This window comes from Falco biarmicus, chromosome 4 (genome assembly GCF_023638135.1).
Source record: "Falco biarmicus isolate bFalBia1 chromosome 4, bFalBia1.pri, whole genome shotgun sequence".
NCBI classification, from domain to species: domain Eukaryota; kingdom Metazoa; phylum Chordata; class Aves; order Falconiformes; family Falconidae; genus Falco; species Falco biarmicus.
The window spans coordinates 107717372-107735138 of NC_079291.1; the positions used below are offsets into that span (position 1 = coordinate 107717372).

At 48.2% G+C, this 17767-nt stretch overlaps 1 protein-coding gene across 10 annotated transcripts in view; it reads left to right on the plus strand.

The window, feature by feature from the left end:
- Positions 1-10116: 10116 nt before the first annotated feature.
- The window catches only part of WNK2 (WNK lysine deficient protein kinase 2), a 112407-nt gene continuing 104756 nt past the window's right edge, over positions 10117-17767 (plus strand). For all 10 annotated transcript variants that reach the window (XM_056337789.1, XM_056337791.1, XM_056337792.1 and 7 more), the window contains exons 1-2: positions 10117-10362; positions 10639-11406. In XM_056337789.1, coding sequence (XP_056193764.1) covers positions 10666-11406 — 741 coding nt within the window. In that variant the 5' untranslated portion in view covers positions 10117-10362; positions 10639-10665. The remainder of the gene's footprint in view (positions 10363-10638; positions 11407-17767) is intronic.

Sequence of the window (17767 nt, forward strand, 5' to 3'; positions counted from 1 at the left end):
ACTGGGGCTGCTCCTGGGAAGAAGAACCGTTTGTCACGGACCTGGGTCCAGCACCCATGCACCAAAAGGTTTTACTCAAGACCCACTGCCCTGGCACAATGCCTTCAGTCACGATTCCCTCTCCAAGGAGCTACAGGATACTGTGTGAAAACACGGTGTCACACAGCAACACAAGACAGTGTTACATATATGTGCTCTGCCATAGGAGGGATAAAGAGTGCAAAGCCGATGCGTAGCTGGTATCTTTTTTTCTCCTTGGCTCGTCCTTGGCCATGACCAATTTCTCTGTCATTTCATGAGGAAATTGCATCCTAGGAAATTCTGTTGGTCCCACCTTCCTTTCCTTTGCTGCTTCCCCAAGCATATTAAAAACCTGGTTTGATAAGACTTTTTCTGTGTTTATTTCTCTCTGTGCAGGACGTAGCTCCTTTTGCGGAAGGTGCTTTTGCTGGCCACAAACAATGCTGGAAAATGCACTGCAGGTGGATGAGTGATGGTGCCGGTCCAGGAGCATCCTTAAGCTGCCTGCAGCTTTACATCCACGGAAAAAAACAGTTCCCTAGTTTGGAGAGTGTGAGTAACATCTAAGTCATGTGAGATCCAGAAGTATTCGGGAGACTGATATTCAGCGAGAAAAAGGGAGATACTTCTACAGAACGATGGAGAAAGGCAGAAAATACACATTACTAGACAAGGGTGGGTAGATATTTTCATGTGTAAGACCAAAGTGGGAGACGGTGAGAAGCTGAACCTAGGAAAAGGAGACTACTGTTCTGTGATACTAGGGGCTGTGGAGGCAAGGATGGCAACAGAGCACAGCGACTAGTTCAAACAGAGGGATAGATACAATACTGAAAGCATCACTGGTCTTGGAATACATTCCAGGCTAAGAACACATGTTGCTAGGAAACTTTTATATTAAAAGGCATTCATCTTTAAACCTTGGGAACACAGTAATAGCTTCTCCTCTGTGCTAGGGAAGTTCTTTTAATGTCAGTCCTGACGTTACTTAGCCAAGTAATATGCGAGAGGGAGAAAAATACCTTGAATTGCCTTGGGCAAAGGTTAAAATCTAATATTATTTTTAGATAGCTTGCAGGGTTTAACTGAGCTTTAGTCATTCTGGTCTGACTAATAAGAGACTGATAAACAAAGATGACCATGGGTTTTTTTATAAGATGTTATGTGGAATAAGAATTCAAATATGCCTGGAAAAATGCTTAGTTAGCCCAAACCCGAGGATAACTTTGGCTTATGGCAAGATTCAGCAGGCTGCCATGCAGAGAAAGGACAGTTAATCAAATTCCTTCAAGTTATCACATTGTCATCCACAGGCTTTCTGGCTCTGTTTTCTCATTTTATAAGTTCTGTATACAAGTCTCAATAGCTCAAATAAACTCCTTGGAAAATCCCCAAGCATTAAATCTCTCGATACCAGTTTCTAACAGGTTTCTAATATTTGTGCTGATGCTAAAGACCTGCTTCCTGAGCAGAGCAATCTTCAGAAAAAGAGTGAAGCTATTTATGGGATTCTCTGCTCAAATGAGACGTCCAAATCTGGTTCTAGTAGGTCCTAACCCTGATACTTTAAGATGGTATCACCTATTTTTCTTATGTGCTTTACCCTGCATTTTGTTCACTCTTTTTGCTTTGGGGGGGGGGGGGGGGGGGTTTGGTTGTTTTTTTGAGGGGGTTGTTTTTCTCTTGGGGTGGGGGCGGGGGGGGCTGGGGGTGGGGGAGGTGGTGGTTGCTTTTTTTCCTAGGTTTTTCCTTTCTTTCCTTCCCAGCTTGAGGCTAGCTGCTAACCTATCAGTCCTTGACTGGTGTGATTATAAGCCAGCATCCTGACATGCCTGATGGTTGCAGTGGCAGCTTCAGCATCTCCCTCTTATTGCTACCATGCCCTCCATCACCCCGATTCAGCTGCCTGGGGATGCACAGTAAACCAAGTTACTGCTTTTATTCTCCCAGCGTGCCCTCTGCCTCTAATGCCCTGGGCACACTGAAGGTCTATTTGACTTATTTGCCATGCTAAATTCAGAATTTAAAACATGTTATAGAACATCTAATGGCCCCTTAAACAAACAAACAAACAAAACCCCAAAACACTACTGATAAGAGTATTATGAGTAGCTTTAACGGGCTTTTGTTATTAATATCACTATGTGACATGTCCCAGGCTATTGGGATTTTTCCCATAGCATGTTCAGCCTCAGTTTCTGCAGATGTGGCAATGAGAACAGAGAGATCTGCCTTTCTGTCTAGCACCTCCAGAACACAGGTAATTCTGCTCTGGGGGAGTGCTGCAATTCTGAACAAATCACTGGGAGGAGAAAACACTGTGGCAGGATTGATATTAAACATGTTGTTGAATGAACCTAGAAGTAACATCCTTGGAGTTCTGTGCAATAAAGGGTTGTTTGTTTGTTTGTTTTTTCTAAAGGATGCTGATAGTCTTTATCATATCAGCTGACACAGCTGGAAAAAGTGGACAAGCTTTTGGACTCAACCTAATCATCACTTGAGACCTGTCTAATAAAACCAGAGTGAAAAAGGCAATCTGAACCTGTGGCATGGAGTAGGGCTTCTGAAGATGTTCCTCTCTTGAGAATCAAGACCGTCAGTTAGCACTTGTGGCATGCCATTGTCTTTGTCATCTTCTCTTGCATGCTATCTACTTTTCCTAGTGTTTTCATAACGAGATACAGGTTAGTTTAATGGCTGGGTACCTTTCAGGGCAGGAGCCATCTTTGGTTTCTGCGCTGGTAACACCATGCATGTCCTGCCTGATATGCTGCCAAAACAGGACTGAGTAACACCAGATGTTTGTGTGCCAGATGTGTACGTTCATAAGAGGCAGTGATTCTGAAGATAGTTATGCAGGAGTGTGGCACTTGCACAATCAACCTCATAATCGGTGGGATGGATGAGTACACTTGTACTGCAGGACCACGAGCTGAATATTATATGTATAATTATTCTATCACAGGGCGCCTTCCCCCAGTCTTCCGTGTATGAGTTAGAGAACAAAAGTAGCTGTGTACTTAATTATGGCAGGCTAAAGGGAGATTGCAATTGCTCTTGAAACCATTCCAATGCATGGACGTTATGGTAATACCTTCTCTCTTATGCCACTTGGTGGAGCTTAGTGATTTTGGCTATCACATACATTGTTTTGCAAACATGCTCTTTGATTACACAATCAGTTGTCAGTATATCTTGAAAATGGACCAAATCCCTACTAAGGAAGTAAACCCAAAAGTGTACCATAAATTCTAAGATGTCGATTACTAGCTGCTAATGAATTTGGTAATCATCCCTCCTCCTCTTGAAAGCAATAAAATATATGGTGTTCAAATTTTTTAAGGAGAAGCTAAAATATGGGCTTAGGATCTTGGTATTTATGACATACAGGATGAGAGATGGGTAGAATCATGTCATGCTTGGTTTATTTTTCATATTTAAATTAGTAGTTTAAATTTTAAATATTATCTTCCCTTGCAGAATTTTGGTAAATGTGTATCTGGGTGAAAGACCTCACAGTTGTCTGAATGTATGCTTTTCCTCGACAAGCATGCAAACAGTGAGCAGATTGACAGTTGAACAGAGAAATGATTATATCCCATACTGGTCCAGCCTTCATTTAAATCAATATCTGGTCAGGTCAATAAAACCAGAACTGGGACCTTGGCTAACTATATGCTCAGTCAGTCAAAACACTTGAGCTCAGAGCCTATCTGGAAGTTCAGGGTATTACACCAGTTTGACTCTTTATCATCTAAATGATCTGTTGTTAAATATAAATTAGTTGCTCTGCAAATCTTACCAAGTCCTAATTTTGAGTGTTTACCTAGTACTTTCTTTATTCTAAATTATCAAACAAATAAGTATTGTCAGATGATTGCTATTTGGTGTTCTGGGGGTACTGAGTTTTGACATCTTCAGACCCTGGAGTTTGGTACCCGAAGCGAGATCTGCTGCATCCTTTCTAATGCAGGATGCCTACTGTCTAAGCAGAGTCATGAGGAGTAAAGGTTTCATACGCAGTGTCTTTGCTGTTGTCAGGGAAGCGAAGGGAAAAGAAGAAGACTCAGTCCTCAAATCTGGTGTGTGCAGTCTTAGGTGTCTTCCTCTGCAGGCAGCTTAGGAGCATCAATAGCATTTCAGGCTTCCTTTTAGGAACTGGGAGCAGTAACGGCAGCTTCTTTTCCCTGTGGTATTGCCTAAATTCTTTTTTGCTGCATTGGACTGACAGATGAGAAGGAACTTTTTGACATAACAATGTACCATACATATTTATCAAATACTGAAAAGTGGTAGTATATCAGTGTTCTTCTGTTGTGGCATTTTACAAGGGACGAGAGTAAGAGCAAAATTCTGTTAGGAGCTCTAAAAGCAATTTGGAGTTGTCTGTAACTGTCTGTAACACACATGTACCAGTGGCTACTGTTCCGTGCCTGTCCAGTAGTAATTACAAGAAAAAAAGCAGTGAAAGTAATTCTGCCCAGAAGGACAATGCAGCTTCAATGGACTTTTTCAAATGTTTGCTGGGGAGCTAGCAGAGAGAAGAGCATGATTATACTAAGCAACTGTATATGACACTATGTGACGATGCTCATGCACACAGCCACCTCTCTTGTATGGTCCTCACTCCGCGTCCATGCATTGCTTCCATGGGTGGATGTCTCTTGTCCAGACCATCTTGCCTATTTTCTAATGATCCCCTAGAATTCCAGCAACCCAAGCAGAACTGGAAGGCCAGACATCGTGTACCTCAGTCACCTCAGGAATGCAGAAAGCTCCTTGTCCTTCTTGCAACTCCTTAAATGGGCTTGGAGCATTGTGTGCCCGTGTGATGACACGTCTCAGGAAGCCGATGGTATATGCTACTGACTTCAAAGTACTTAAAAATGAAGTGTCAGCATGCTAAAGACTTCTCACGAGGAGGGCGGAGGATGAAGGCTGTTTGGAGCATAGGCGTTGACTCTTCAGGTGTTTTGCTTTCATCCGCATGTGACACAGTCTCTGTGTTACTAAGGCAGTTTACCTTTGCAAATATTGTTTTTTGTTCCGGTTAATGCCATAGTAGATGTACTTCTGACTTTGGACTGTTGATCGTAGCAGTGTGTTCAGTCACTGGAACCAGTCAGATGAATAGACACAATCTTCGTATCGCAGCGCTGGTTCTTACTCTTGTTTGTAACATGAACCTGGTCACTTGAATGCTCATTGCACAAAGGGAGGGTTTTGTGCTAAGGTGATATGCTTTCATCCCTCCGGCAGTTCATCAGAAAAAACAGGATCAAAGAGCCGAGTACAACAAGCAGCATTGTGTAGATATCAGCAGATGTTCTTATTAATCTTAGAAGAACTTATGGCCCATCTTTCATATGAGGAGGAATAATGGCATTGTCATGTCTAAAATCTGCCTATTTTGCAACACAATGTGTTAGATGGGCTCCTTGATAAAATACAGCTTCATGCTAAAAAAAAAAAGAGTAAAGGCTATTCACTTGCTCAACATAAACATTGTTTGGAAAGTCCTAACTGTGCTGTGAAGTGTCACATTTGACTCATTGATTTGGTCTATTTTGCTCTGTTCCATATTTTGCTCTAATCCTTACTTTGCTCTATCCATCTACCGTATTTTCATTATGAAAGGTCCTGCAGGGATTGTAGCAGAAAATGGCACAAGAATAGGGAGAGAGGTTTTAAAAAATACCAGCGTGCTGTTTGGACTGTTGTGATCCTTGCGGCCAAACAGAAGCATTGGGAAATTAATTGGGTAGCTCATTTGAGTTTATTGCAGGCTCAAAGCCATTGTTTCCTGGCAAATAAAAGCAGATAAATAATTAAATACAAACTTTTGATTTACACAGTAATTCTAAAACAGTCAGATTTGGGATGGGAAAGGTGGTAGCCTTCCTGTCCGAACTATAAACGTCACCTTTGTGAACTGGCATGGAGCGATGCTCCATGTAAATCATATAGAAATGCAAAGTAACTGCATTGTCACTCTGCTGAGTCAGCTGCCCTTCAGGGGCCAGCTCTTTCTTGGGCAGGGGACCAGTGAACGCACCTCGGTAAATCCATAAAGCAACAAAGATACTCTCCATTAACTTCTTTGCAGAACCATTAAGTTTGTTTATTTTAAAGAACCTGAGAGGTAATGTTATGGCATATTGTTACAGGGTGTATAAGCTCCTATTAAAGTCTGCAGGAATCAAAACCACAGCATTTTTGGAGTTTCAGGTGGTCATGCATGTTAGAACGATATATTGTCCCAGTGTCATACTTGAGGGCAAACAAAGATAAATAAAGTTTATCCCCTCCCGAGGTGGGCGATGCGTACCTTCTCCACCACTTGCTGCCCAGGGAGCTGTACCTGCTAGGTGAGTTTGCACACGGCGTCCATCATTTCGACATACGGAGATGCTTTCTTACACATTTGTACTAAGCTTGCATTAGCTAGATGACTTGAACTATTGTATCTATAAACAAACAGAACAGAACACAGATGACCTAACTGAGAATATATTGTGAAACTGCGTTTTTAAATTATGATTATTGCTCCTTTAGAAAAAACAACACAGTTATTACTTAAGACACTGCGTTAGGGCCGGTAGCACATGGGCAGTGGTAAGAGCACACCGTGGGTACAACTGAAAGTAGCTTTCAATAGGTATTTGACCTGTTTTCAATCAAGATATCAATTTATAAAAACCAAATTGATAGAAAACTGGAGGCCAATATAAATGTTTCCACACTCGCTGCAAGCATTTACTTTAAACATATAAAAACTATCTCAGTATCCAAGAACCTGAAAGTCAAGCTGTTAACACTAACTGGACTTAACATCCTCACTCAAAACTAGCAAATATGGAAAGACAATAATGCCTGTTATTAGCAGAGGATGGTTATTTTCCTCCCTTTTAAAGATAAACTTGCTATTAATTCGGACAAGCTGTCCTGCTCTGTGTTGGGTAGCGGCCGACTGTTCCTGACATCAGTCAGTGGAGCGGTGAGGGGAGTCGCAGACAGAATGGCGTTAATCTGCTTGTCAAGTGGAAATATCCATCTGTGCTCCGGGGGCGATGTGTGGCTCATTCAGCTTCTTGCATGGAGAGAGAATTTCACCCAGGGGATGAGCAGTTCAGCTTTCATATGTACAAAGGACGCTCCTCCAAGCCAAAGGCTTGATTAAGGTTGCTGCGTCCGCGGTAGCACCTTCGCTACCTTTTTGTCGCAAAATGCTGTAATTTACAATGCCACCTGCACACTGGCGTGCTCTCAGCTGTGAATCTGCTCCCAGTTTGCCCTGGTGATGCTCTAACAGTCAGTAAAACTGCAACCGTTTATCTTTCTCGGTGCCCTTTGGTAGTAGAGCAGACTAATACAGCATGCTGTGTTTGGTCATACAGCCTGCTGTCTGTCTGTCTGACTGCTGGCTCGCACAGAGCCGAAATCAGGACAAGCAGAAGAGTCAATAATGTGTTTCTGTTCTGGGTAAGTTGAGGCACGTAGAGGAAACCCCGTAAAATAGGTTATGGATGCTTGTTGGGCTCCATTCACATCAGCTGGAGGGATCCTTGGCTAGATGGTAGAAACAAAGAGTGTGGCAGTCTTTACCTTTAGGTTTCCTCAAAGTCCACCCTGTGCATTCCAGCTGTCCTCGCTGAGCAGGGGTGTTCCCTGGAACCGCAGGATCCCGTGGGACTGCCCAGACAGAGCTTTAGAGAACCGAGTGCTGAGCATCCCCCCCACTGCCGTGTCCGCTGCGCTTGCTGACACCCAGGAAGGCCCGTGCAGGCAGCTCCCAAAGGCGAGAGAACGCTTGTCGGGCTGCTGGGGAGCATCATCCTGCTGGGAGAGGCCACTGGTAGCCACTGTGGAGCACTGGGTGAGACCAGGCGCCAGTTCCAGAGCTGCTCACGCTCTGGAAAAGCACAGCACCCTGGAACAGCACCCGCAGCGTGCCAGGGTGCTGTGTCGGGCCCTGGTCCTCGTGGTGCTGCGCATCGCCACGTGTTGCCAGGCTGCTGAGCAAGGTGACTCGCTTGAGGATGCTGAGCAAATGTATAGCTAGCAGCATGGCAAATGTCAAACAGTAGGAGTGTGAAGAAGTGTTTTCTTTCTGTTTAAGTACTATTAAAAATCATCCATGTAAAGAGATTCAGAGCACGTGATAGTGGATCACAATGAAGTTTGTGACAAGCAGATTGTGTCAGTTTTTCAGGAGCCAAGTGGACCGAGGTGGAGCGCCAGGCACCATCTCAGCACAGGACAGCACCAAAAAAACCCAGAAGAAACTCGGCCGTGAGAAAGATGCTGTGGGGCTGGGGGTGCTGTGAGGGTGCTGTGGGGCCGGGGGTGCTGTGAGGGTGCTGCTCTGCCTGCCCAGTGCTGGGGGTGGGTCAAGAGTGATGGGCGCAGCTCCACAACGCCTCTGCCTCCTCCCAAGGCTGCTCACCATGCTGTCCTCCCACGTGAGCCCCCAGATTCCCGCCTTCCCGCAAGGAGGCCTGGCGGCAAAAGGCAAACGAGGACCCAAGACTCTTCCCAACCCCCCACCCCTGCCCCATATTTTCTGGATTGCAGATTTTGGGTTTTGGTATTTGGTTGGCTCTAGAATATTCCCCATTTTCTCCTGCCCACCTGCTGAGTGAGATGTCGCCTGCTACTTTTAGTCATCTCATTAGCCTGAATCTTGTCCTTTTTTTCTACATGGTGTTGGGAATTTCTTTAGCTGGGAAGAGAGTTCTAGGTCACATTTATGTAATAACGAGGAGAAGGTGTTGGAGCTCTTCACCTTCCCTGCTTTTCTCCTGGCAGCTCCATGCCACGTTCCGCTTGCCCAGCCTCTGCCTGTGGAGTAGCAAGAGCCGCAGGTTCAGGACTGACAGTGGGTAATTAATTCTGTATTTCGTTATATGGTGCAAACCTCTGTTTTCTGCCACAATTGCAAGCTCGAGAAGTAGTGTAGGTATTTGAACACTTGGAAAAACAAACCACTGAAAGATCAAATGTATCCATACCGCTAAATTATTAGTCATCAACTATGCTTTTAAAGATTAAACCACCAGAGATTCTGTTTAAAATAACCACCTGTTTTCTCATTTTAAAAGGGTTGTGTTTTTTTTTCTTTTCATCTTCCATACCGAAAAAAGAATTAATCAAAATTAAAACTCATTATGGTTGCCTGGCAGTCAACTTCCTTCAGAAATCTCGGGGAACAATTACTTGGTAAACCTCTTACCTCTTTTTTTTTTTTTTTTCCTTTTTTCATTTAGCTGGATTTTAATTACTAGACCCTGTGGTGTGGTTGCATGAAGCCAACACTTCAGCGCGCAAGCCTGGCAGTGCCGGGGACCAGAGCCCTTTCGCGAATTCACCCAGCAGCGCTGCCCAAGCTGCCGGGGGGCGCAGCCGCAGCCAGCCGGGCGCCCCCCCGCCCCGCACCGGGGCAGCAGGGCTGGGCTCCCCCGCTCCGGCCCCCCCCAGCCTGGCCCGGCGCCGCCCCCACGGCCGGTGGTCTCCGAGTGCCTGGCGAGCTGCCGGGGCTGGGGAAAAGCCCCCGACCCCAAACAAAGAGCTCCCCGGTGCGTGCGGCGACGCGGCCGGACCTGCCGCCAGCGGGGAGCCCGGCGTCGCTGCGGTCCGGGGCGGGAGTAGCCCCCGCTCGCGTTCCACGCGTGGGGGCTTCTGGCGAACGACGGGCAGGACGGGGCTGGGGCCGCTCCCAAGCGACCCCCGCTCGGCCGCAGCGAGGGCGGGCGGCTGCTGGCTGCGCCCACCCCCTCGCCGGCCGCGCCGCAGGCGGCGCACGGAGCCGCTGGGGGTCGGTCCCGCCCCCAGGAAGGTGCTCCCCGGGTGGGCGGTGCGGGGCCACCTGCCCGGGGGGGGGGCGGCCGCTGTCCGGCCCCCCCAGCCCCCTCCCGCGCCGCGGGGCGAGGCGGCGGCGCGCCCCGGACCCTCCCATTGTCTGGGCGGGGGGGCGGGCCGGGCCGGGGGGGCCGCCCTCCGCCGCCTCATTGGCGGCCGCCGAGCGCCGGTGCCTTAAATGGGCGCTCGCCGGGGAGCGCGTCCATTGACAAAAGCGGCGGCGGCGGCGGGGCGGGGGCTGGGCCGGGGGGGGCTGCGGCAGGGCCGGGCCGGCGGCGGAGCGGGGAGGCCGGCACTGCGGGCAGGGGCGTGCTGCAGCGCGCAGGGGCGGGCCGCGGGGCCCCGCTGCCGGCTCCCCGGCTCCCTCTCCGCGGCGCGCACACCCGGGCGGGCGCACGCACGGCGGCGCCCGCCCCTTCTCCCCGCCGCCCTTCTCATCCCCGTCCATGGCGCTGAGGGCGGCAGCCCCCCGCTCCGCACGTAAGTAAGCGGCCCCGCCGCGCCTTTGTGCGCGGCCCCGCCCGCCCCCGCCGCAGGTGAGGCGGCCCCGCCGCGCACCTGAGCCCGGACCCTCGCCGGGCCGGGGGAGGGGGGGGGGGTGCGGCTGGCCGCAGCCCTCCCGCCCGGGGCCGCGGCGTGGCCGTGCCCGGGGCAGCGCCGCGCTGGGGCGAGCCCCGCGGCCGGGGGAGCGGTGCCCGGCGGCCGGGGCTGAGCCGCGGCCGTCGGTGCCTCAGGGCGCTGCCTTGCCCCTCGCAGGTGGCGGCGGGGCGGCTCGGCGCGGGCATGGAGCACGGTGACTTCCCCAGCCCGGGGGCGGCGGCGGGCGCTGAAACCTCAGACCTAATGGAAACTGGGGGCGATGCCAGATCGGCACCTCGGCGGGGAGGCAGAGGAGGCGGCGGCCGTGGCGGGTTTCCAGCGACTGCCGAGCCCGGCGCTCCCCCGGCTGCGGAGACGAGCATGAATATTGATGGAGCGGCCGGCGGCGGGGGGAGCGGGGCGGCCGCGGACGCTGCTGCAATGCCGGGAGCCCCGGCCCCGCCGCGCCGCGCCCCCAGCTCCAGGGACCCCAAAATGGTCCATCAGCGCTTCCTGCGCAGGAGCGTGGTGGACTCGGATCAGGAGGAGCCTGCTTTCGACCTTCCCGAGTCAGAGCATCAGCGGAAAATCATCCTGCTCCCGAAGACCCGGCGGATAATCGCGGAGCGGGCGAAGGCCGGGCGCGGGGCCGCGGGGAAGGTGTGCCTGGGGGCCGAGCCCGCCCCCGGCCCTGCCGCGACCGCCGACGAGCAGCGGGAGCCTGGCAAAGACGCGGAGAGGAAAGAGGCGTCGGATGCTTCCAAAGATCAGAGCAAGCCGAAGAAAGAGGAGCCGGAGGAGGAGGCCGATATGAAAGCCGTTGCCACCTCGCTGGATGGCAGGTTCCTAAAGTTTGATATTGAACTCGGGAGGGGATCCTTCAAAACGGTCTATAAGGGTCTGGACACGGAGACGTGGGTGGAAGTTGCGTGGTGTGAACTTCAGGTAAGCCGAGCTGATCCTCTTGTGTGCTGTGGTTTGGGTGTTTTTGTTGTGGTTTTTTTTTTTTTTTTCTGTTTTGTAAGCCTGGGAGCTAAGGGCACCGTGCCGGTGTCATCTCCAGCAGCTCAGCTTTGAGCAGCCTTTATAGCCCCCATCGCTCGGTATCCAGGCTAACTATAGCGCAACGGGCTCATTGGCTCGCAACCCACCACCTTACGTACGCTCCTCCCAGGCTTAACCCTCTCGGGCCCGGGGCCGACCCGTCCCTGTCCCTGCGCCTGCCGAGGGAGCACCGAGCACCCCGGGGAGGGCAGCTGCGGGCCCGGGCTCAGGGCTGGGCGCGAATGACTCGGCGGGCGTTTGCGGGAGCGAGCTGCCTTTTGCTCCGGCTGTAAATGCCTTGTGGTCGTACAGCGGCCGCTGCCCTGCCCCAGCCCCCGCGGGTACCTGGCCCTTGCTTGCTCTGGTCAGGGTCGGCCGGCTCAGGGGCCCGTGCATCCATCGCCTTTCTCGAGGCTGTTCAATAGCAGAGCCGAGTTGAGGTCTAGATCCTTGCGGTGAAGCCAGCCAGCCGCAGCTAACGAGAGCGAAGGGTCAGGTACCCTCCTCAGCCGGTTTGGGACATAGCTGTTGCCCTCTCAGTGATTTTTGTATTTTAACTTCTGTAAAAACGACAGCAGTATATGTTTAATTCTTTTCTTTGTGACGCTTTTAGTGCCTTTTAGGTCTCATTCAAATGGATGCTAACAGTAGTGAGCTAAGAAAAACCCAAGACAGATCTTAAATTTTTTTCTTGAGCTATCAGTCTGAGTTACCCTAATGCTGGTGGGAATGAGAACATTTAACTCCTAGTTATGATTTGGGGGTCCTTATACTCCCACTGGCTGACTGAGCTTTATGATCCACAAGAGCATGAGAGAGTAACATGTAAGTGTGATATATTAAGCCTGAGCTCCTGATCGCTTGTTTATTTTTCTTAATGTTGGCCCAATCTATTTGTAAATAGCTCCTGGCTTGCTGGGATATGTGGGGACAGATGTACAGCCACATCTTTATTCCCTAATGATTTCCTTGCATGATATTCACTGCAGTGCTGCTTGCTTAAGAAGTATGGGGGGCACTTCTGAGTCTGGATAGTCCTGGCTTGGGTGAGACTGGGATGCAGAAGGCAGAGCCCCAGGTATGGCTCTGAGCTGGTGGTAAGGGGGTGGACCCCTTCACCCCCAGCCTGGCAGGGGCCCTGGTGGGCTCGCAGGGGAGGCTGAGGGGCTGCCAAGGGGGTTTAAAGGGGGGTTGAGGGAGGTGGGCGCTGCCAGGGGAGAGCCTTGCGGGCAGGCCTGGGCTTTGTTTGGCTCCTGCTTGAAACCGAATCCCGAACATGTAAGACTTTTACTTTGGCTGCCTGAAACTGGTTTAGGATGGTAGCTGGGATGCTGCCGAGGGAGGGCTCGGCTGCGGGCAGAGGATGCTCAGCTGTGATGCTCAGCTGTCCCAGCAGTGCACCCGCTCTGCCACTGCAGAGAGATTGCCAGGGTCAGGAATTCATCCTGCTCCATTCCCAGTGGATTCCACCAGGGAAATGGAAATAGATGTATTTCCAGTATATTTTCTGTAAAAGAATAGCTTTAACTACAAAAGACTGCGTTGGAGAATGTGGCGTATTGAAATTCCAGTGTTTGGGACATTTGCACCTAAGGAGAGATTGGAAAGGGGAAATTGCAGTGTGAAGCTTACCTGGCGATTGGTTTTCTTCTTCCTGGTGACTCTTGATTACACATGCAGCCAGTTCAAGAATTCCTAGAAATAATCTGTAATAACTTCCTTATTCCCACTAGTTTGATTTAAGCCAAAGCAAATAGAATGCAGATTTTACAACTAGATAATTTCAGTTTAATGCAGAATGTATTTTTGGCCTCCAATTGCTTTAGAGAAATTGGTGTGAATCCATAGAAGTAGGTAAGGGCTGGTGGTTCTCCTCAAACGCTGCTGTCCGAGCGTGTGCAGGTTTGGAGGTGATGCCAGAAGCTGGGTCACGTGAGATGGTGAGTGAATGTTGAAAGCCAGTACTTTGGTCTGGATTGGGAAGGTCCAGCTGAATAACAGAAGTCTCTAATCACCATGGCATTAAAGCCGGTGCTTCTGGGAGGAATTTGCATGAAGGAAGCAGTCAGGAGAAGGTGTGAATGGCTGTGTGTTGTCTTGGGCTTTTTTGACTTGTAGTGTACTCTCAATTCAGCTAGAGTCTTACTGGGAAAAAGTTCAGAGTGCTGTCAAGTAATCGTTTTATTCATGACATCTTGAAAATTTTTATGTAATGTGCTGGTTCGATGTGCCCCTGTTTGCCTCTTTCTCTGCAGAAATTTTAAGTTCAGATAGACATAGCAGAAGACTGAGTGGAAGCAATCGTCACTGTGCTGCTGAAGACAAAATTCCTTCCTCTGCAGTCTCACACCATCAAAACCCATACCTAGAGCCTTTCTGTGGAAAAACTGCAAAAACCTGTACTTTGTCTTCTGGAGACGTACTTGTACCTTGTTACTTTCAGAGCTGGAGAGTCAAAAACTAACAGTATTGAGGTTCCATGCAGGCGTTAATCCTCTGTCCTCGCTCAGCATTTTTTTCAGCCCAGTTGTACTGTTGCCTGTGTGTCTGTTGTGTTTTTTTTTTTTTGTCTGTCTGTACAAAGACCTTGCGAGCCGTTCTCGTTCGGTGGTTTTGTTTCATTGAAAAGATGGCTTTAGGGTTCAGAACCAGAATTATGGCTTGGATTAGGGCAGGATCCAAATACTAACCAAACTAGATCTGGGGTTTAGACCTGTCTGAAGATGTAAAAGCTGTAGTCTGATTCTAGCTAGAAAATAAATTTATTGTTCCTTCCTGAAACTGAAGCATTGGAGCAGGATTAGCATGCCCTTGCATTTGGAGGGTTTGCATTCTAAGGTTTTCAACAGCTATAATTAATTTTAATTGGTGGCATACAATTGCTGTGCGGTGAGGCTTCAGCACAACAGTATTTCAGTGTTGCGCTCCTAAGTACAATGTTAGGTCATGAATAAGGAATACAGGCTTTTGGCGATCGGCTGCTGGCAAGCCAAATCATCTTTTTAGTTAAATGAATAGTTTCAAAATCCCCATCCTATTTCCCTTTTGGAACGTGCAGTGAAACTGCAGAAGAGTCAAACTGGATACTCTGTCAAATGCAGGGACCTCATTGGGCTTCATGATTCTTGCTTGGACTGCAGATACTGAGCTTCTGTTTGATTGTGTTTAATTTTTAGTTTTCTTTGTTGGAAATGTGGAAAGGATGGACAGTCTCATCCTCTGCTGTTGCTGTACCTGTGGTGGGAAAGTGAGAAATGCCTGGGGGTGAGCACCGCGGGGAAGCCAGGCTTTTTCAGCTGGTTGCCCAAGGCTTGTTCTCAGCCCTGCAATACTGGTGCTTAGGTGGATGCTGGTTTCTTCGGGAAGCCTGGTCTCCAGCTGCTGTGTGTGAGAATGCATGGGAGTCCTTGATGCTCCCTGGGGCAGAGCTTGGTTCAGGTATCAGATGTCAGAGGTATCTGGGAAGCTCTGTAAGAGTGAAGGATGGGCAGAGGTCAGCTCTCCTTCCTTGCCTGTATAGCTGAAATTAGAAATCAAGGGTATTTAGAATAGCTCTGACAGCACTTTCCAAATGACCGCCAAACCAGTGAGTCTGTAATGGTGAAACAGCCACAAATAGTTCTGCTGCTCTGAGGTGGCAATTTCTTGTCACTGCACTGGCAGCTGTTCTGCCAAGCTTCTGGTAGTATAGTTCTGTAGGGAAAAACTTAATTGTCTTTACAAGGTAGGTGAGTTATTCCTTGGTTTTATAGGACACTTTCCTTTTTATGTCACTGCCAGTCCTTTCAAACTGCCTGAACCAAAGGGGGGAAAAAATGCAAAAGTTTAAGTCACTCAGATATTGAGGAGTTTAAAATTTTTGGAGGGCACAGATCTTAACTGAGAATTAAGTTCTAACTGTGGATGCATTTAATTTCTGAACACTTCTTTCATTTGATTGATATGCAATATTAATATGGGAACAGATAATTTTCTCGATCTGTTTTTATTCCTTAAATGAGAAGCTCATCCAGATTGGCTGATAGCAGATTGATTATTTTTTTAATATGGCATGAATATTCTAGAAGTACAAGATGAGACTAGACTTTGTTTTAATAAAGGTGAATAAAAAGGGCATTTGAAATCATTAATTCTAGACTTAGTGAAGTTGTTAATTTTTGTTTCTAAGGCTGATAATCTTTCCTTGAAGCAAAATTTCTGGCTTCAGTGGAGGAAAGGAGGAAAAGCATGCAGTTTATTTCCAAGTGTGTTACCTTATGTATGAGAGAAGGCTATGATGCCAATGCACCTATCTTCTTAAGTTTTTAAGCAGTGTTTTTAATCTGATATCCACCTGGAAGACATGTGATAGTTGCTTAAAGCAATACCAAAGGTCCACAGCTGAGGTGGTTTTGTGTAAGCAGATATGCTTGCTTGGTTACAAGTGGGAGCCTGTAAAATGGGCAATGTTAAAGCAAGTTCACTTTGCTCTAACATTGTGGCAAGTCACTTCTGGCAAAATCAATGATGTAGAGTTGAATTGTGTGGAGGGAGGAGGATGTCCTATGCCCCTGTATCAAGAATCCAGGGGATTTCTTTCTGAAAAAGGTAAAGCCTTCAGGATTTTCACTGGTGTGGTAGTTTGACTTCTGTTAGCATCCTTGTTGGCTGACAGCATTTGTCTGATGTGAAAATAGTGACTGATTACTATCTCTGCTGTTAATTTATTGGCTGGGTAAACTTTGTAGTGTAAATGGAACAGAGTAATCTAGAAAATCTGTTTGGGACAAGAAAGGAAGGAGATGGTACCTGAAAGCCTGTACCAGATATTGTTTTGTGCTCATTTTAAATTAATTCTGGGACTAATTTTGTCTGTTTCAAGTTAATTCTTGAGGTAGTGGCATCTGTTCAAATTTGAACAATCTCTGTTTTACAGTATAAATATGAAAACATGTGCCTGTGTCACTGGGTTTTGTTAGTATAGCTGTTGCCTTGACATAGAGAAGCAGGGTAGGGATATAGTAGTGAACTATTAATAGACTGCTTCTCAAATTCAGTAAATGAAAGAGCTGGGTCAGGCTTCTTGTTCTGCTTTGGAATCAAGTGACTGTTCTTTTGCTTTTGAGTATGCTTTGCCTAAGGGGTGGCTGTATGCTCTTTTAATCCTGGTTAAACTCTTCACACTGTATGTGTGGGGTCCAGTTGCCACAAGAGGAAATTATTTAAAAGAAGATCAGAACTTGGTGTGAAGGATATTTCTGGTCCCTTTAATCTCTTATCCATTGCTGATGGGGGGAGGGAAAAGTTGATGTTGCAAGCTGTCATCTTAGTAGTGTTTGCACTTGATATGCAGTCTGTCTTGTGTGTAGAACGTGCTTGTATTTCTGGTCTGATGCCTTTTTTTTTTTTTGGTGGTTGGGGTATAACAGAAGTCTGAAGAAAGCTCAGTAGCACTGGTAGTGGTGTGCAAGAACGGGTGGTAATAGCAATTTGGCTGTTGGGTTAACAGTGTTTTTGCATGCTCTGAGTGATTAGATGTGCTGCAGAAGTTGGGAAAAGTGATTCTTGGGAGGGTAGAGACCCCACTGTAAGGCCTGGGTATAAAGGGATTGGTGAGGAGGTAGATGATGATAAATCTCCCATGCTTCAGGAGCCCCAGTGGAGTGGTAGGTTTGGGTGCTGAGAAGAGCTTGCTGCTGCTGTCTGATCAGGGGAAATCCATTTTTAGACTTGCCATGACATAGCTGTTGCCTGCTGGCAGCAGGATCCTTACCTGTGTGTTCAGTAGGCTCTGTGGTAGGTCTGACTGGCCAGAAAACATAAATACAAGGTAAGTGCTGATGTGTGATACCCGTACAGCTTGTAGGCATAGGAAAAGGTCAGCCAAAGGCATGTCATGTGAGATGTGTGACACTTGGCACTCCTGTTGGAAGGGACATCCTCATTGCTCTGCAATAGGAGGGGTTTGTGCATATAATGTTTGAAGAATATCTGAAATGGTCATGCAGAAGCAGAACTAGTTTTCTTGTTTAAGCTCGTCCATGTGAAATGAAAGTTATCTGGAAATGCAGAATTTCCCTGAAGTGACGCTGCCCAGTTAGTGAGCGTGGGTGCTATCCCATGCTGGCTTCAGTGTGCCCGGGAGCTGGCTTGGCAAGGAGGGGGAAGCTGGCTGTTTTCTGTGGAGCTGCAAAGTCTGCTAGGAACAACCTTCATCCAGTCTCTTGCTGTTCCTATGTAGCTCTGAAATGGAGGAACCAACTCGCCGCTCTCCTGTTGCCCT